Source organism: Chrysochloris asiatica, unplaced genomic scaffold, assembly GCF_000296735.1.
Source record: "Chrysochloris asiatica unplaced genomic scaffold, ChrAsi1.0 scaffold00024, whole genome shotgun sequence".
Lineage (NCBI taxonomy): Eukaryota > Metazoa > Chordata > Mammalia > Afrosoricida > Chrysochloridae > Chrysochloris > Chrysochloris asiatica.
In genome coordinates, this window is record NW_006408542.1 from 7,278,218 (window position 1) to 7,299,323 (window position 21,106).

A 21,106-nucleotide genomic window follows, 5' to 3' on the forward strand; every position below is an offset into this window, starting at 1 on the left:
ACGTGGTAAAGCTAGGAAAGAACAAGGAAGAGCCAAGAAGAATTGATGTCTCTGAATTATGGCAGTGAAGAATACATAATATACCAATGGACTGCCTCTAGGAAGAAGTACAGCCAGAATGCTCCTTGGAGGTGAGGACGGTGAGACTTCATCTCATGTACTTGGACACACTGAGGAGAAAAGAGTCCCTGGGGAAAAACATCATGCTTAGTACAGTGGTGGGTCAGTAAAAAAGAGGAAGACCCTCAACATCATGGATTGACACCATGGCTATAAAAAGGGGCACAAATCAGCAATGACTGTTTAGGATGGTGCAGGACCGGGCATTGCTTTGTTGTACAGAGGGCTGCTATGAGTTGGAACCAACTCAATGATATCTAACAACAATATATTTTATACTTTCTCTTATACCCATGTGCCTTTCTCATATTTGTTAAAAAAAGATGCAAATTTTAACACATTTTTAAAATCAAGGTGTTTTCAATTTATAATTCATAATTTTATTATTTTTAAGATTTTATTGTGATTTGAGTGAAAGTTCACAGGGCAGATAAATCAGTTTTACATTCAGCAAATCATATATTTTGTTTCACTTCAATGATTATAATACCCTCCATGTACCATCAGATAACAGTATTTCTCTATATCTACTTTAACTGTTTCTTATTTTTATTTTTTAAGGACATTTAGGCATATATAATATTTAAACCACTAAAGGGCAGATTCTGTAAGTCTGCCTCCTGGCTCAGTCCCTCTCTTTCCAAGAATCTAGAGTCCTCAGCTGCTCCCTCTCTCCATGACCCCATTTCTGCCGTCGCTGTTCCTCGGGATAGGCACCCGCATTCCATTTGTGCTCTTCATCCTTGACGGTTCTAGGGTCCTCTGATTCTGAATTGTAAGATTAACTACTCCCCCGTTTTTAATTGTGACCACCTCAATTAGTCACAATAATAATTACTAACTACTGAATCGTAAGAATCTTATCCCCATCTCTTCTTACCAGAACCATCCAGAAAAGATGAAAACGATTCAGTAGGGACTCTATCTTCCCCTGCACACTCTTTATTGCCCCCTCATTTTAGGTAGACAATGTCTAAACTAAGACATTGACCATCCCTATCTATCCTGGGTAAAGAGGGGAAGGGGATATAGCATTGATACTTGATGTGAAGACTCCTTCCATTCTCTGCTAGTAATTTGAGCTACTACATCCATAAGTATAGGTGAAGTTCATCAAATTATAGCAATCATAATTTTATTTTGTAAGGCTAAAATATCAGAGGCAATAAAATAGTATTAAATTAGCAACTTTATACATTTTATCAATAATGGAAGCTCTTGAAAACAGGCACACACACAAAAAATCTAACCAAGAGTACACATTTAAGCCATTATTTTACATTGGATTTAGCTTGAAAATGTAACCTATGTGGTATTTCATACTTACATGAACTTTAGGTGTTGGGGGAAGACCATTACTAATAGGCTTCTAGGAAAAGAACACATGCAGGATTACATTTTAGTGTGTGCTGTTTTGCATAACAATACATTTATCCAAATAAAATACATGAACACATTCTCTTTGTAAAACAGAACATTATAAATAAGGCAGAAGTTACCTATCTATAAGCACTTCACAATCCACTTATTCCTATGAGAAGCACCAAAGAAAGTCGGTTTGGTGTGTGTCTATTCATTTTTATCATTTTGTGTGTGTCTATTCACTTTAGATTATTATATGGATGCATGCATTTGTGTATCTTTCCCGATATTTTAGGATAAATTTATACCCACGTCTCCATAGAAAACAGAGTACTGTTTCTATGATCGTGTTAAACTGGTAAGAGCTATGCACTATTTACAGCAGTTTGCATTTTGCCTAACATTGGAATCTAGGCAGCATTCTATGTCAGTACAAACATATCTGGTTCATTTAAGCACAGTATAGTATAAATGTTGTTAAGTGCTGTTGAGTTAGTTCTAACTCACAGCAACTCTGTATAGGGTTTCCAAGGAATGACTGGTGCGTTTGAAATGCTGACCTTGGGATCAGCAGTCTAGTGCTTATCTTATAGTGCCACAACACAACTAGAACCTACTTAAGTTACTTATTCCCTGTTATTGGAGTCTTGGTGTGGCACTGAAGGATAATACAAGGTCAATAGTTCAAACCCAACAGCTGCTCCTTGGAAACCCTATACAGGGTCACTATGAGTTGGAACTGACTCGACGGCACTTGACAACAATTGTTATTGAGCATTCAGGCTGTTTTCCATTTTTAACTTTAGCAATACTGAATGACCACCCTTGCAGATGCCTTTTTGGGACACATATGTGAAAAGTTTTTTTTTTAGGGTTACTTTGGGATGTGAAACTGCTAGATGGAGTGTCTGTAGTTTTTATATTTTGGTGGATAATGACTGCCAAACTGCCCTTCAGAGTGCTCATATCCAATCACACCCACTAGAAATGTATAACAGGACTCCATAGTCTCACTGTTGATGTTAAATGCTGCTGAGATGGTTCTGACCCATAGCGACCCAGTGCAGGGTTTCCGAGGAGCGGCTGGTGAGCTTGAACCGCTGACCTTGTGATTCAAATTTACTTTGCAGTCTAGTGCATTAACCCATAGCACCACACCAGGACTCCCACTGTGTCTCACAGACAATATTATTGAACAGATTAGTAAAATGTGTTGACTCCTGTGTTTCTCATTACTTTGAACGCCTGTAAAGGAGTCCCAGACATTTTATTAATGTCTTCTTACAGTCAAGGGTAATCTCTTTACAAATGTTTAAAATTATTAACTTGTATGATCCCTGATACAAGTAATAATCATGTTTAATAATTGTGTCACATAGTTTATCTAATTTATAATAGGTGCTAATTTTGCTCTTATCTTCACTAGAAAATCTTTGTTTTTTTCCCCTTGTTATTTTTTTTTTTGAGTAAGAGCGACAGTATCACTAACTGTGTAAACTTAGCTAGAAATTTGTCTTTCTGTAGAAGCTAAAGCTTTCCTTATTGTGTCTTTCCTTCCCTAACTTCTTGAAACTTTATAAAGAGAACTTTTAAGAGTCACATCTCACCAAGGAGAATAGTAAGCTATTTTCTGAACAAACAAAAGAGTATTAAATACTTACCTATAAGTTGAAAGCCACTACATGACACATGAGTCTTAAAATTTGAACCAAAGAAAGTCATCATTTTTGTTTTACCATAGTAAAGTGATTTTCCCCAAGATTTAAATTATCTAAGTCATCATTATAACAGAAATACTAAGCTCTGGTAGCGTAGTGGTTACGAATCAGGCTGCAAACCTTAAGGTCAGCGGTTCGAAACTACCAACATCTCCGCGGGAGAAAGATGAGGCTTTCTACTCCCATAAGGATTTACACCCTTGGAAACCCTGTACAGGGTCGCTATGGGTCGGACCCGACTCGATGGCACATAACAACAACAACAACAAAGTATCCGTACACTAATTGTAAAATACAAAGTTGCTATAATTTTATAACTATTAATGAAAAAACTAACTTAATAGTGAAAAAGGAAGCAAAAAGAAGTAGAGCATTTTAAGAAAAATACCTACTGGTACATCTTTCTTTTCTTTCCTTGAAAGGTTTGTTCCTCTGTGCTCATTCTGCTGCTGATGTAAGGAGCCATCTCGGTCACCATTTAACTGGAAGGAATTCACTCCATTTCCTTCAATAAGAGATGTTTACAAAGATTTAAAAAGGATTAATTGTCATTGAAAGTTGTCATTTAGAAAGCTAGCAGGTAGGAAAGAAAAATATTAACTGACTCTGAGACATTTTCAATTTTCATTTAGGATCCCCAAATCAGAATATTTACAAGTGAAGTTAGAAGTCTTAAATTTGTTTTTCTGCTTTTATCTATTTTTGGCATACAGACAAACTTATTAAATTCACATTGTCTCTAAATACATGGTTGAGTTAAAAAGAACAAAACATTGTATTTTTAATTATTTTTAGGAAAGGGTTAATTTATATTATGTTATCCAAGAAACCTTTAGTTGTTTTCATAAAATTACTTCTTTGGGATAATACAAAAGACTTTTCATGGTACTAAAGCAGCAACCTCTAGCATTAAATAGGAGACAAATACTTAGTGCACAGCAGTAATTATTTTCCTAAAAAATGACATGACATAAAAGAAGAGACAAATTATTTTCTTTTCTAAAACACAACTAACATAGAGCCAAAGCATATTTTCCTTGCTTGCTAACAGTTACATTAATTGTTTCTATCTGTAACTGAATGATGAATCGGACATAAACAAGTCTCCAAAGAGGAAAGTGGATATAAAATGGCAACCATGGGCAAAACATCCCAAACCTGGTCTAAGGTAATGGTGTCATAAAACCCTTCTAAACATGAGGCAAAAAGCAGAAACCATGTCTATAGCCACAGTCTTCTCTTTCCCTTCCCTCAAAGGAATTTGAAAAATCTGTTAAAAGAAAAATGTCTTCCATTTTACTTAATATTATCCTCCTCAAATTACCTAAAACAACAGACTTTTGTGAGGGCAATCTGGGAGGTGGTGGTCTAGGTGGAACTTGGGATGGTTTTGCTGGGCTCTCTGACGTGGGACACCTCTTGATTGTTCCTTGATTATCATCCTCAGAAGAATGAGTTTCCTGTGGTATAAAGATGGACTTAGGCTGAAATGATACAGAAAAAGAAACGAGTGATTACACAAGTAAACATTATTTTTCGAGGGTAAGTCCAAAAGTATTATTACAAAATCACAGAAACCTTTATTAAACACACACAAAAAAATATCAAAATGCGAAGCTACTGTTTCTTCATATATCCTCCACCTAGGTTTACTTGGTCTACATACTTCTAAAGGTGATGTTTCCATCTCTCTAACTTTTCCTCTTTGATTTACTCCAAGAGGAATTCAAATCGTGTTATTTTTCCATGTTCTTTGAGTTTCTAGAACAAAAAGAAGTCTGAAGGGGCAAGATCAGGGATGTAGAATGGATGGGATTAAGGTTTCCCATCAAAATTCTCAGAGGACAGCTCTTGCTACATCCTCCAAGGAATGAGAAGGTGTACTGTCATGATGGAAAAAAATTCCTGGAGCAACTTTTCTGGCCTTTTTCTCAGCAAAGTGATTTTCAATTTCTTAAAACGTCTTCCTAAAAGTCCCAAGATTGTCCTGCATCCTTTCAGAAAATCTAGTAAGATTAGCCTAAGGAATTCCCAAAATATCACTGAAACCTTCTGAGCTAAACTCTCTGTCTTGAATTTAACTGGCCCAACAGATTCACTTGAAAGCCAGTTTTGATTAGATCACTTTTTTTTGGAAGTCACTCTAACTAGTCTTAAAAAAAAACACAAAAAAACATTACTGACAAAACTCGTCTGTAGTTATCCACTGACCAGAGAAACATGTTTAAATCTGCTTTGTTTGGAATAAATCTGTGCATGATTTAGAACCCTAGAAACAATACTTTTTAACAGCAACAAAATAAGACAAAAAACATTTTACTGTGAACTGGGTGAGGTTTACAGAGTAGATCAGTTTTCTATTTATCAATTCATTTTGCTGCATCTCATTGATTTTGCTCCTCAATGTAAATATCACTATCTCATTTCCTTTCTTTATTCCCTATTTTCATTCTACCATCTTTCTGAACACTTCTGAATTTTGTTCTTGAATAAAGGACAAACAGTTGATTATTCTAGGTACCTCCCTAGTGTTACTGTTCCCCCTACTGATCTGTCTATTATTTGGCTGAAAATTGAGCCATGGGAGCGAGTTCATGTCCAGAACTGAAAGGTGACTAAAGGTCCAGAGTCTTGTAGGTCCACCAGTCTTTGTCAGATCAGTAAACCGGGCCTTTTTGATGACTTTGAATTTGGTTCTATATTTTTTTCCTACTTTATCCAGGACCTTCTAATGTGATCTCTCAAAGCAATTGGTAGTGGTAGCCAGGCACCAGCAAGCTCATCTGATGTCAGGGTCACTTAGACGGATGTTCACATGACCCATTTGTTCAGGAGCAATACTTTCACCTTTTTCTTGTCTATCAGAGTCTTTTGGTTTCAAATTATTCACCAGACAAGTTGTAAGATTATGCAAATATCTGATTCAGATTTACATTACTATATCAGATTATTTAAATATATTCTAAAAATGCATCCTAAAATGATGTGTTTCTCAGGATTTGCTTTTATCTCACCCAAAGAGGTCTCTATATCTTTCTGCTAATATTTGTATAATCATTTCCACTTAGACTTATCAAATAAAAATTTTAAAGTACTGTGAATTTTCTGATATCCTTAAGTTCAAACAAATCTTTTTTTTTTTTTTTTTAAAGCATTCAGGTCAAACAAAGTTAAACCACTTATTAAGGCTAATCTAAACAGTCTCTTTTAGCTGAGTTAATGTCTTTTATGTTAATTCTTAATCTTTCGGATTGGGAGTGGTGCCAATTTAATTTGTCTACCATTGAGGAATACCAACACAGCAATGTGGGGTACCCTAGTAACTTTCTGTGTACATGGTAGCAATCTGAAGCCATCTAAATGCCTGGAGAATTCTTATTATGTGTCCCCTTTAATAGGAAGGATGCTTAACCAGATCTCTTTCAATTCAGAGCCTTATACTTCTGCTGGGTCCTGGTGTGGTTCTGTAAGATAAGCACTGGACTGCTAACTACAAGAAACCCTATACAGGGTCGCTACGAGTCGGAACAGAACTGGCGATACTTAACAACAACAACAACATATTTCTGCTAATATAAAACTTAGTAAACAAGTACAGTATCATTTACCTGTATGAATCAAGATTTTTCTCAACCATGTAAAACAGAATTGAAATATAAAAATACACTGGATACCAAGACTGGTAGAGACTGTAACTCTCATTCATAATCCTTGATTTCAAATCCTAAAACAGCTTCACTGTTCCTTTTAAGTAAATGTGCTACAGAATAAAACTATATTAGCACTGTCTACTAGTTCCTCATAATAAACATATCGGTGGGAATTACTCTATAAAATTATTTCATAATTTTATGATAAAATTTTTGATACAAGGATTTTGTTTAGCAATTTTGAAAATGATTGTCTTATTTCCTATTTTTACTTTTTAAAGTATTACCTGAAATTTAAACTTTTTAAAGGATAAATCCATTCTTAGGAAATCAATTACTAGTAGACTGTAGGTTTAGGGAGAAAACAAAAAAATCCTAAAACAAATTAGTTTTTCTAAGTAAAATAATACCAAACAAATACTACAATTCTTTGTAATGTACAAATCTGTGGAACATTTTAGAATAAACACTAAATGACAAGTTGGATAATTAAAAGAAAAAATTCAACAAAAATAGTCACAATCATATGCTTATGGCTAACAACTTCATGATGTCTCTTTGTAGATCTCAGATGAAAATAAGTTATGGAATAACTATCAACATAGTATTCAAGGGACAAAACAACAATATCCACCCATCCAAAATTTTAACAGAAAAATAAATGTGTCTACCTTTGGTGGCAAAGGAGGCGGAATTTTTGCTTTCATGGTTGAACTGAAAATCACAAAAATTTAGAATCAGAACTCTTTATTTTAAAAATGAGTTATTACTAAGATATAATTATTATTTCAAAGATAATAGAAGGAAAACCTGCATAAATGAGCACTTTTTCCCCTTAGATTACGAGTTTTCCATATTATTTCCTGGACTATTTCAAAGGAAGTATTATTGTGAAGTATACCAGGTAGATACATTTTCTTGGTTTCCGATACTAAACTGTAATTAAAACCAGAGAAGAGAATAGCACAATACTGGTTTATACCAACTGAAAGGAAATTTATGTGAGAACTTCAACAACAACTTGTTTACAGAAAATCTGTAAAATTACAAAGCATAAAATACATCACATCAAAAGTTACTGAAATATCTTTGATGAAGCTCATCAAAAATTATATATGCGCTCTGATAAATTATACACAGTATTTGTTCAACTGACTCATTGCAACTTAGAATCAGAGTTTTAGAAGTAGAAAGAATGAAAAGATGATTAAGTACAAATGTCCCAGACGAGGAAATGAAAGCCAAGAGAGGTGAAGTGACCTGATTCAAGGCCACAGAGAAGTAAGGTGGAAAGGATAACTATGTCTCCAGTAACAAGTCATGTACTCTTCCACTCTACCTTGCAGTTGCATCTTTCTCTTTAAAAAAAAAAAAAAAAAAACTAAACTAAAAGAATTCCTCCTTTAAAATTAAAAACATATATCCAAATGTGCTTATCTGAAACACATCAAGCTAAACAGAATCAAATCAACCATATAACAAGTGTCTTTGCAGGCACAGTCATAATTACAGCAGCTACCAATCACTAACTTGAACGCAAGGAAAATTTACTGTCTTCACAAATGCTCATACAATCAGTTTATAAACTAGGTTTATCTTCCGCTTTAGTTGTTTGTTATCAACTGAAATAGAGAAAGGAAAACTATGGCACAACTCATGATATTGTGTACCCAATATGAAAATGACCATCAATATTAAGCTGTCAGACAGATAAAAACCAAGCAAAATGAGATCTTTCCCTTTACCAGAAATTAAATAAGCCTCTAGAACTTACTGTTTAGAATCATCATCATCTCCTTCATCATCTTCTAAATGTGCCACATGTCCACTAAAAGGAGAAAAACATCAAAAAGGAAAATTCAATAATGGACCTTACCAAAACAGCTTAAGAAAATTTAGAAAATGCAAAAAAGGTTACTGTACGACATGCTTTGACTTCTTTCTACATTTTTATATCACTGATTCAGAATTTTAAAAACTCAACAACAAACAACATTTAAATCTTTTGTGGGAGCAGAAAGCTTCATCTGCCTCCTGCTAATATCATTTTAGATATGAAACATAGCTTTTCTTGAGAACATACACGACCTTAAGCTACCTCACAGAAATAGGCATACTGACTTTATTCATCTGCAATATTAAGTATACAGCATTTTAAGTGCAATTAAATATTAAATTTACCGCTGGTGTAATTCTTCTTCAACAGACTTCAGGAGACTCCTTGTTAAAAAAAATTCCAAAAAATAACAAATATAAATAAATAAGCAAAGGAATACTAAGATGCTTATTTCATTACTGTAACATCATAGAATATTTAAAAAAAAAATATATATATATATATATATTTCCCCACTACTTACTGAAAATTGGTACAAAAATCATTTCTGAACCTCAAAAACACTTTATATTTAATGAGATATTTTCTACAGCTAATATGTATTTTAAATGAGCAAAAATTAATCCTAATGCTTACTTGAAGAATACGGATTGAAACGGAAGACAACCCACCATGAAATGTCACAATAGGACTGACAGAACAATAATTGCAGGGTCATAGTCAGGGGTTTCCAGGAACAAAATTTCACCCAGAACATTATACCTGACACCTGAAATTATATTTTCGTGTTCTTAAAATAAGGAAGGTGACACACTCTTAAAAAAATAATAATAAAAATCATGCTCTCAGGCAATCCTACGAAATGAAGCTCAACATGTTGGACCTCTCTGCAAAAGCATGCATGCATGTGATGTGAATACATGAATGTAGTAGCACTTTGTTTCACAGAAGACACTCACTTACCTGGGTATTTGTTCTCCAGTGGTGTACTGGCAAACACATTTACACTTTTGGGAAACTAAGCCTATATCAGACCAGGTGCAAGGATTTTACCATTAGAAACAGTGTATGAAAATTTGGGTTTTTCAGGATTATAAGAAAAAACTCAAGGCATTTCTAAGGTTTTCTCATTTTTACTGCAAGTTCAAGCAGCACTATTATTGTTAAGTGCCATCGAGTTGGTTTCAACTCATAATAACCCTGTATAGGGTTTCTAAGAAGAGACTGGTGGGTTTGAACCCACAATCTTTTGGTTAGCAGTTCAGTGCTTAAGCTATAGTGCCATACCATAATATAGTAGCATAGTGTTTACATTATGCTCCTTCATGCATAAAAACTCTAGTAGCCTTCTTAACACTACTGAGCTAGAGAGAAATACGTTTATGGATAAATTACAGGGGGTAAAAGTGATCCAACAGAAAATTCACTCTGCTCACTAGCTAACATTTTCCTCCTACTATATATTAACACATTAAAGGAGTATATGCTAAAGGAGTACTGGTGTGGTGCTGTAGGATAAACACTGGACTGCAAGGTCTAACATATACCAGGACAAACGACCCCTGAAATTATCACACACATAACCATAGAAATAGAATGGTACGTCTCTCTGCTGTAAGGTCAGCTTCCTAAGAACGTATGTTTTGAATGATGAAATGGTAAATGACATTGGAAAACCATAAACTAACTGTACGTCTAATTTTGTTTCTAGAAAATCTGAGGTACCACAATCAAGTCTATTGTCTTTATTCACAAAGGCCTTTAAGGGCTCTTCATTATTGGCTTTGACACACAGACTGCCAGAAACACGGTTGTAAAGCTAAGTAGCCTTGGAAAATTTATTTGGATTTTCCTATGCTCTACTTTCTGTATTTTTAAAATAGGAATTACAACAGTATATTATATTGAAGTGTTTGTGTGATGACATAATGTATTAATATAGGTAACGTGCTTAGAAGAATAACTTAGAACACAGTAAGTACTCAATTAGGAGTCCTGGTATGCAGCTGTGGGTTAATGCACTGGACTGCAAAGTACATTTGAACTGTAAGATCAGCAGTTCAAGCACAAGGGTCACTCCTTGGAAACCCTATACAAGGTCATTATGAGTTGGAATTAACGCGACAGCACTTAATAGCAAAGTACTCAGAACGGTGTGGCACGGTGGGATCAGCATTGGGCTGTTAACCACAAGGTCAGCAGTTCCAACCTATCAGTCGCTCCTTGGAAACCCTACATAGGGTCGTTATGAGTAGGAACCAACTCAATGGCACTTAACAACAACAACAATCCAAACTTCTTTAAACTAGTGGTTTTCAAAACAAAATGTGGTACTGGCTTCCTTGCAGTGAAGGGGTCTGCAAGATCAAAATTCTTTTCATAATACTAAGGCATTTGTATTTCCCACTCTCATCCTCATTTGAGTTTACACTGAGATTTCCAAAGACTACAGGATGGGTGAAATCACAACAGAGGAAGGGAAGCAAATATGAGAATTCAGCTGTTTTCTACTGTGCTAGACAATAAGGAGATTTGCAAAGAAAATAAAAGAATGCCACTTTTTTTTTTTTAACTAACTATTTTCGTTTGAAAAAATTAGCTACTTTTGGGAGGGAAATGCTATTAATAGATTCTCAACAAAAAACTGCTAAAGTCTCAACAAAAAAATTGTTCTATTATTGCAATGATTTGCTGTCACAAAGTCTCAGGACCGCAATCACGCAATGCTACAAAGAAGGCACCATCAAAGAGGTGGCATTTGATCCAGTCATTAATGGATGAGGAATTTTTTTCTCATTGGACAGCTCTTAACTATCCTCAAAGAATGAGAAGGTACATCACTGTGATGGAAAAAAAATTCCATGGTGCAATTTTCCTGGCCTTTTCCTCACGGATGCAATTTTCAATTTTCTTATTATTTCTTCTGAATAAGTCCCCACAATCGCCCTGTGTCTTTCAAGAAAATCTATCAAGATTACCTCTTTGGAATCCTCCAAAATAGTCACTATAACCTTCCTGAGCTGACCTCTCTGGCTTGAATTTATCTTTCAGATTTTCCTAACCTTCCTTTAAAACTGTATCTATCTAAAACTTTTTGTTTTATGTAGGACAATATTCCCATAAACTTGCTGCAAAGCTTCAATTATCTGGGAAGATGTCCACTTGAGTTTTGTTAAAAACTTGTTATTAAACCTGACCTCAAAATCATTTTTTCCCCTCATGGCACAAAAACTATGTTTTTTTTAAAGGCATCCGATTGAGACTAAGACGAGCATACTACTCAAAGAACTTGTCTGCAGCCATCCAATGATTGCAGAGGTATGCTTAAACACATTCTGTTTGGAATAATCCCTTGCGCATATGTAATGGAACCGCAGTAGCAATACGTTCTTATCGACCCTTGCAGTAATCATTTATCAGTTGTCATTATTCCAGTTATTCTTCAAGAAAAAGGACAACTAATAAGTGTTTGTTAAATCCTTGTGTTTGTTTCTGGGTGCTGAGTTGTCTTTGACTCATAGCAACCCAATGTATAAAGAACAAAAAATGCTGCTTGGTCTTGTACCATGCTCACAACTGTGGTTATGGTTAAGCCCAATGGTGGTAGTGGTAGTGGTTATGTGCTGTGGAATCGGTTCTGACTCAGCGACCCTGCACAGGGTTACTGAGGCTGTAAATCTTTATGGGAGCCAGAATTATGGGTGCAGAAAGCCTCATCTTTCTCCCGCGGAATAGCTGGTCGTTTTGAACTGCTGACCTTAAGGTTTACAGCCCGATTCGTAACCAATACACTACCAGAGCTCCTTTAAGTCCAAGGGTCAATGATAAATCCTAAATGTACTAAATGCTTTACAATAATTATTCCTGAATAAATATTCACACTTAGAACACTATGATGGCACACAGGTACTATAATAGTTCCCGTTTTACATTAGAAAATTAATGTCAATTCTCAGTCAAGTAACTTACAGGCAGATCCAGTTCTGAGTCTACACCTGGCATTCAGTACTACTAACTCTATCGTTTGTACAAGGAATTATGAAATTAAATTGATTCTTTTCATTATAATTTAAAAGAAAAATGAATTAGAAGTAATTTTGAGTTTTCTTTTAAAAATACTATTTTGCTCAGTTTCACATCATTGGTCAGAAAAGTTAAACCCCTATGACACTAGAAGGCAACTGAAGGCAACCCAGTATGCTTGTTTGTTTTAAAAATCCTATGTAAAAATTCTAATTAGACAGTTCCTGCATGGTCTGGAATAGGTAGAAACCCACAAATGGAAATCTGTCTGCCTGATCACCTATGGAGAAAGCAGGAAATCCTGTGAGTTTTAAAACACTGCCTAGTCACAAGAATAAAGCAGACATATCAATACATTTAGAGAAGTGCTACATCCATGCTCATGTCACATGTATGTATATACCTGTACACAAAACACAGCCAAATTTCAAACTTTTGGCTAACCTACCTTGCCAGGGATTCGTTATATAGAATACAGTTCCTTAAGCAGGGATCCAATTAATCAGAAAATGAAGGTTGGGCAAATTATTAACATTTTACCTAGCCAAAGTAAATATGATAATGTTTTAACTATCAGAAATTAAACAATTGGAACTAAGGAATCTGGCAAAATGTTTGGTGATAAGCTACATTATTCTGTAGTTTTTCAAGTACATAATTTACAAAATATACTTAAATAAAACAAACCAAGAAAGGTAAAGGAACTGATTTTTATCAAATTCTTAAAATTACACTGAAACTTGCTATAAAAGGGTCCTTAAAACTTGTGGGCTCCTATTTAGATGGTATTAAAAACACTTATGAATTTATTATTTGACAACCCATCAAGAGACAAAATTTCCTGCCTATTAACAAATTGTTATTGTTGATAAGTGCTGTCTAGTTGCTTCTGACTCATAGTGACCTTTTAGAAGGTTTCTAAGGCAAGGCTGGTGCATTTGAACCCTGACCTTGCAGTTAGCAGCCCAGTGCTTATCCTACAGGGCCACGCCAGGATTCAACAACAAATTAGGGCACGCTATAAGTTGCAAACAGAGTTCTGGTGTGGAGCTGTAGGGTAAACACTAGTATATCACAAAGTTGGCAGCTCAAACGCTCTTTGGAAACCCTACACAGGGTCTCTACGAGTTTGAACTGACTTGAAAACACTCAACTACAACTCAAGTTGCATATATATTTTAGAAAGAAATCTCATTTTCCTACTATGAAAATTTTACTTATTTTCCATTTTAGAAATTATATTTAAGGTTAATTAGGTCAGTGGTTCGAAACTACCAGCTGCTCCGCGGGAGAAAGATGAGGCTTTCTACTCCCGTAAAGATTTACACCCTCGGAAACCCTATAGAGGGTTGCTATGGGTCGGAACCGACTCGATGGCACATAACAACAACAACAACAACAAAAACTCATAGTATTTCATTGAAGTTCAGCTAAAATCAAAACAAATGTATTTCTCTAGGTTATCTGTGCTTCAAGGTCATTTTCTGTGTTGTTAAAAACATAGCCTATTTAAACACATATTTAAACATTTAGCTTTATAAAATATATAAACTCTAATGTAATGAAAATTTCACTTTGAAACTTTAAATTGTTTTGGTTATTAAAATAATCTCTACAATGCTGGGAGATTCTGACAATCTAAATGACATTCTCTTATAAACCAGCTGTTAAAGATAATGATAATGTATTCACGATTCACAAACTGGGAGTGTATGGGGAATAGCCAAGTCCTCTCTCCCATATCTTGATAATTTTAATTGTTACAGCTTGTAAAGTGCCTTTAAACAACCACAACAACAAAACACTGGGCTGTTTCTCTCTAGACACTGTATAGTGTAGACCAGACAACGAATAACTTGAGTTATTTTCTTGCATGAACTGGTACTTTTAAGATATTAGACACACATGTTAACTATTATCTACTTTTAAAAAGACTCTAACAACTAAAAAGTTTAGATTAAAATTTCTAATAATGTGAATATTTCTAGCTGTTCTTAATAGCCAACACATACATGTAAGAGATATACCAAAGCAAGTTTTGTGTGGAACAGACAGGTCAACTTAACAAATAAAATCAATAAATTGCAATAACATGTATTTATCTTCAGATAGAAATTTGGTTTTCTCTAACAAGTTAGGCCTGCTGGATGTGGACATTTAAGTTGCTCCCTCCCTATTAAGACAATTAATGAAATGATTAACAATGTAGGAAGTGAGTAAATTAAAAGCATATTATAAAATATATCTACCAGTCCAATACAACTTACCAGCTTCAATAATAAAACATAATATTACAGGCAACTCATTTTACTCTTTAATTTAAATTGAATTTTTAGAGAACTTTACTTACTTATTTCCACCTAAAAAGTAACTACTTTGGTGCCCTTGTCCATATTCAAGTTGAAGATCCTAATAGTACAGAAGAAAATATTCAGTAAAATAGTAGTATGACATATAATGGTAGACTACTATTTTTAAAAGCAAACTTCAGACATCAAATAAATCTGTATTGCTCTAAGTTCTTAAAAAAGGCATGAAAAGACTTCAACAATAAAAGATTTTTAGAAGTTTGTAAATTTAATTTAACTATATTTTAAGTTCAGTATTTTTTTGGAAATTTGTTCATATAATATATATGAGCTTTATTTTTGGTTACTGTTACTTTAATTAACATAATGATCTGTTTTTTAAAAAACCTTAACTAAGACATTTACTCTCAAGTTATAACAAAATAAAAATAATTAGAGAACAACCAACAAAAATCGTGGCTTGATTTCGAACAATGGTGATGGTTGTGTGCCACCAAGTCAGTTCCAACTCACAGCAACCCTGTATAGGATTTCTCTGAGGCTGTAAATCTTTATGGGAACAAAAATCTTCATCTTTCTCCCATGGTAGATTTGAACTGCTGACCTTGCGGTTAGCAGCCCAGCTCGTAATCCACTATGCTACAGGACTTTGTATACAGGATCTGAATTAATTGTGCATATAAGCATATTCATACCTATTGTGCATATAAGCATATTCATACCTATCTTATGTTGCTTCATGTAGGTAATAATTTTTAAAAACGTAAAAATGGGGTGCTATTTTAAGTAAAATATATATGTGAACAAGCATATGATTATAAGTTGTACTGAAGGATTTTTATAATTTTTTAAAAGAGTAAATAGCTGACAAAACTTCAAATCAATATTATTAAGGTAGTTTCTAAACTATTTAATCGGAATTTCACTAAATGCTGCAAGAGTGTTATGGATTCAAGTTGAAGGAGACAGATAAATAATACATGAGCTAGATTCAAACGTCTTCTCTAGAAATCAAATGTGCTTTCCAACAACCATAGGATGTACACAGTTGCCTTTTTTTGTTTTTTAAGGTACTGTATTTCAAGGCCCCTTTTAGCCATACAGGAGAATATTCAACATTTTTAGTGAAATTTATTTTCATTAAAATATAATATAATTAAAATGCTTCAATTTTTATAAGGATTTTTACAAGGTAAATTCTAAGGTTAGTTGTTTAAGCCCACTAGTCATTCCCCAGAAATCCTATACATGGTGGTTGCCATGACTCGGAACTCACTTGACGGCAGTTAAGAATAACAATATTGTCAGATACATGATCAGTACATAATGCAAAAGTCGTTTTCTTGGAAAAGTCTTCCAAGACCGACTTAGGTTGTGGCCTTTGCCATTTCTCCATAGCATTTAATACATTATCTTTCAGCACTTACTTACATTTCAACTACCGACTTACAAGTTTGTAAAAACAGTAGCTAGAAAAAAAGCTGCATGGCAGATTATAATAAGCTCCTTAAAGGGAAATGGATAACTCCACCTGACTTTCCACCAGCTCAGGGTCTAGCAGGATGCCAAGCAGGCACTAACTAGACCCTAAAGAAATGCTTTCTGACTACCATTTAAAAAATTTCCTAACAATAGGTAACTCACATTACAACTTTTTAAAGATACAAAACATACTCCAGACCACAAAAATACTACAGTCCAGAATGAAAAAATTTTAAGCAATACACAGTGAGGTGAAAAGCATCTTAAAAAAAGGAAATTCTGCTTTGGACCAAACTCACATTTTGTCTTCTTCAATATCTGTATTGCTATATATAATAATAAATGTGTCTTACTTGTGGCACAAAAGATAATATGTAATTTAAAAAGTTAATTGACTGCCACATTGGTCTCACATGAAGTTTTAATAAAAGGATGCCTGTTCCCTTTCATTTATAATGATTCATTTTTCTTTTACAGGGAATTTATTTTATTTTAAAATCAGTGCATTTTAACCAGATTGTGTGTTTTTAACAGTGTGATGCTGTAGGATAATCACTAGACTGTAAGGTTGTTTTGAACTGCAAGGGCAGTGGTTCAAACCCACCAGTCGCTTCCTATAAGCTCTACACAGGGTTACTCTGGAACCAACTTGATGGCACTTTAATTGTTTTATTTAACAACCGAAGTGGCCATGACTTGATATAAAAACCTTTTGCCATTGAGTAGATTCCAAATCACAGCAATCCTACAGGACAAGGTAGAACTGCTACAAAGGGGTTTTTCAAGGCTGCAATCTTCATGGAGAGGAGCCTTCACAGTGTGAACTTTGGCTGCTAACCAACAGGTTGACAGTTTGAACCCCATAGGAGAAAATATTTAACTGTCTGCTTCTGTAAAGATTTATATATAGCCTTGGAAACCCAGGTGCTAATTGTACTTAGGGCCACTAGGAGTGCAAATCAAATGAATGGCAGTAGGGTTGTTTTAATTTTTTCTTATTTTTCTCCCAAGAAGTGGTCACATGTCAGCAGCTCAGCACTTACAAACACTGCATCACCAGGGCTCTCTGACTTGATAAAGAAACCTTCAAAATTTGGTATTTAGTAAAGAGAAGTATAAATGTCTATGGCTACACTTCTAAATCAAAGCTTGTTTTCTTCGACTATAGTTAACTGAGATATCTACCAAGCCAGCTCTCTCTCTAGTTAATATAAACTTATATCTACGTCAAAGAAGAGCTTCCAAAAGCACAGCACTGTGCTGCATGGCTAGGACTTCTGTTATACGTATAAACACAGATATGTCATAATAATGGCTGCTCATTGAACTCCTGTCAACCAGCTACATGATGATAATGATTAAAAAACAACAACTGAGACCAGCAATGTACTTAGAAAGGTACAGAACTGTCAACATTAACTAAAAGAGTATTTTAATAGAAATCTGAGCCTAAGCATATATACAAGTGAGCCAGGAGAAACATTTAAAATAAATTCAAGTCTGATGATTAAACATGAAGACTTACCAGGAAAGCTACAACTGTAAGGAGTTCATTCTTTTTTAACAATGCCTTGTCCTTAAATCAAGTTACACTTTAGCAACCATGGAACAAAACCAGAAACAATGTTCCAGGCACATCATCAAGAATTCTACTAAACCATTTTATTAGGTGTCCTGGGGTGTGGTACTGTATGTAGGATAAGCACATGACTTCTAACCCTTAGGTCTTCAGTTCAAACATACCAGCTGCTCCTAGGAAATTCTATACAGTGTTGCTACGAGTCACAACTGACTCTATGGCACTTAAAAACAACAACTTCGCATAGGGAAGCAAGGTGGCTCCACAGGATAAACACTGGACTATAAACCACAAGGTCGGTAGTTCATGCCCACTGGCTGCTCCATGGGAGGAAGGTGAGGCTTTCTGTTCCCTCAAAGACAGTCTCAGAAACCCTATATAGGACTGCTATGAGTTGGAACAGATTCTACAGAACTTAACCACCACCTCATTTACTTTAGTAAGTTTTTATCAAGCACCTATGAATCCAGACAACTGTAAATCAGACTAAGGACAGTGAGAAGAAATCAAAAAGAAAGAAAAGTGAAACAGGGATTATGTTGTTGTTAGAATCAGTTCCAATTCATAGCGACCTTCTGCACAACACAACGTGTATCATCCTTACAACTGTTGCTACCCTATGTTAGCAAATCATCATTTATATAGCTTTTGGGCAATTTATGAAAGACTGATCTAAAATGCTTTTCCAAAAGGAATTTAGAAGCTTAGAAAAGCACTCAAAACATCTAGATGGTAGTATCACGTGACCACCCTTTATAAGCTAAGTAAGAATCCATTTAATACAGATCAATCTATTGTGTTATTAAAAATCAAACTCAAGCTTGAGTGTACACATAAAATTTTAGAGAAGAAAAGCTGTTTTTGAAGAATCTAAGAATATCACCAACATATCTGAAAAAGCTATTTTTATTGTGGTTTGTTTAAAGAAGTGTCTTTAAACCCTAAACCAAAACTCTCCCCTAAAGTCTTCTTAAAACCAAACAGGAGTTTAGCTTACCTAGCAAAGCATGTCTGCCTTCAGTATTGTGCTTTTTGATGATCTATCTATAAGGGATCAAACTGTTGTCTGGAAGGTTGGGAGGAAGCTTAGCAGGCAGTGATTTTAAGTTAATTGTGGAGGAGCAATTCAGAAAACGAGAGCAAGAATGGTTGCGTACTTGAAGAAAACATTTAACGTACTGACAAGTAAAAATTGATAAATTTATTCATGTACTGCTCAAGAACAACAACAAAATAAACTAAACTTGAAATACATATGAGGGATTACAATCACTGAAATGAAACAAAATATAAAACTGCTGATCTGCTCTGTTAAACATTCACTCAATTCACAATAAAAAGTTTGGGGGAAAAAATCAACTTGAACATGCTAGGACAGAAAACAAAATTAATAACATTAATCATACATCAACTTATTAATGAACAATGACACAGCAAAGTCAAGTAAGTCAGAACATGGACTGAAAACATGCAATGCTGAAACAAAAGTTCAAGACAGTTATCCCAGCCCAATAAAAGTTTTTGGAAGAGAGTCCCAACTTCAGTGGTTCATTTGAAAAGATGAGGTAGTATTTCTAAACCCAGGACTGAAGCCTCTAAGAAAACAAGGTGTAAGAGCTGAAAAATAACAATATAGGTACAGAGTAACACTGAAAAAGGAAAATCTGCAGTCAATAAAACCTCATAACAGGTTTATTTAAATCTCATCAGAATCTGATGTGAAAACAGCTCAGTCAATAGAACTGATCTAGTTGCTAAAACAATATAAAAGAAAAACAAATCAAAACAAAAAGCTTTACACTTATAACTTAATTGAGAAAAAAAGAAGCTGGAAGAGAAATATTTTTCTCATTAAAAATGAGAAAATTAAGTCCTGATTCAAGCTGCTAGTGAGGTGAGATACCTGTCATCGTGATTGGTGATCAAGGAGTGAAGTCAGAAAAAAAAGAGGTATCTCTTAAAAAGTCAGAGAAGTTTGTGCGTGCAGTAATTTAACTAGTAAAAGCAGAACACGAAATGAATCTAAAACTGAATAACAAGATTTTGTGCTGTAAACTTGGAAAATAACTTCATGATTAGATTTGACATTCTGTAAAATGGTCTATCATTATGCAATTCTGAAATGAAATAGCCTTTGAAATTATTCTCTTCACAATTAAGGAAAGTAACCACAAAACAAATTTTATACAACTAATTTCACAGCTTTAAATAAACCAAGAAGTTGGCATTTATTACTTCATTTCTAGAATAAATCTGTGGTTCTTCAATTTTGAGCCAATTCACAAGGAATTTTAAAGTACTCTTACATAATATTAATCAGGTATATCTTTCTGATATGTAATACTGCTTTAACTAGAATTTAAATGGAATCTTGGTGTGGCACTGTAATAAAAACCACTAGACTGCAAGGCTGGTTTGAACCCCAAGGTTGGTGGTTCAAACCCACCAGCTGCTCCTTGGAAACCTTGTACAGGATTGCTGAGTCAGACCAAGTTGATGACACTTACTTCTTCAGAACAATGACTGTGCTACTAATACTTCATATTCCTTCATAGCAATTAACAGCGTTTTTTTATGTAATTAACTTACAATGTTTTTCATAGCTGTATACACAAATGCCCAGTAAAACTGGGGAAATTAAAAGAAAGAACAGCATCAACAAAGTCAGATTTGTAATATAATCTAACTGATCTTTACGGTTATGGACCAAATTCTTACAACTTAATTATCATGTTACAGTGAATTTTTATTTGGGTTTTTAACTTAGTGGGGTTGCCATTAGGACAAAGCTAGCTATTTTTCTGGCTTCATATATTGATTACCTGAACTTTTAATGGTTGAAAAAAAAATCTATTCTAGTAAAAAAAATTAACATGTAATATTCTAAATTTAGTTTTTTGTTTTTTTTTTTCTTAAATGTTTTATTGTGAATCATGTGATAAGTTTACATGGGAGAACATTAGTTTTACATTCATTCTATTGTATATCATATCTCATTGCCATGGTTTCAATTCCCTCCATGCAAT

At 34.4% G+C, this 21,106-nt stretch overlaps 1 protein-coding gene across 2 annotated transcripts in view; it reads right to left on the reverse strand.

Annotated features, from left to right (window-relative positions):
• The window catches only part of MAP4K3 (mitogen-activated protein kinase kinase kinase kinase 3), a 295,533-nt gene that overhangs the window by 58,820 nt on the left and 215,607 nt on the right, over positions 1-21,106 (reverse strand). For both annotated transcript variants that reach the window (XM_006839381.1, XM_006839380.1), the window contains 7 exons: positions 15,061-15,119; positions 9,032-9,070; positions 8,625-8,678; positions 7,522-7,564; positions 4,525-4,684; positions 3,593-3,705; positions 1,448-1,489 (listed from right to left, as the gene is read on the reverse strand). In XM_006839381.1, the coding sequence (XP_006839444.1) occupies positions 1,448-1,489; positions 3,593-3,705; positions 4,525-4,684; positions 7,522-7,564; positions 8,625-8,678; positions 9,032-9,070; positions 15,061-15,119 (510 nt within the window). The remainder of the gene's footprint in view (positions 1-1,447; positions 1,490-3,592; positions 3,706-4,524; positions 4,685-7,521; positions 7,565-8,624; positions 8,679-9,031; positions 9,071-15,060; positions 15,120-21,106) is intronic.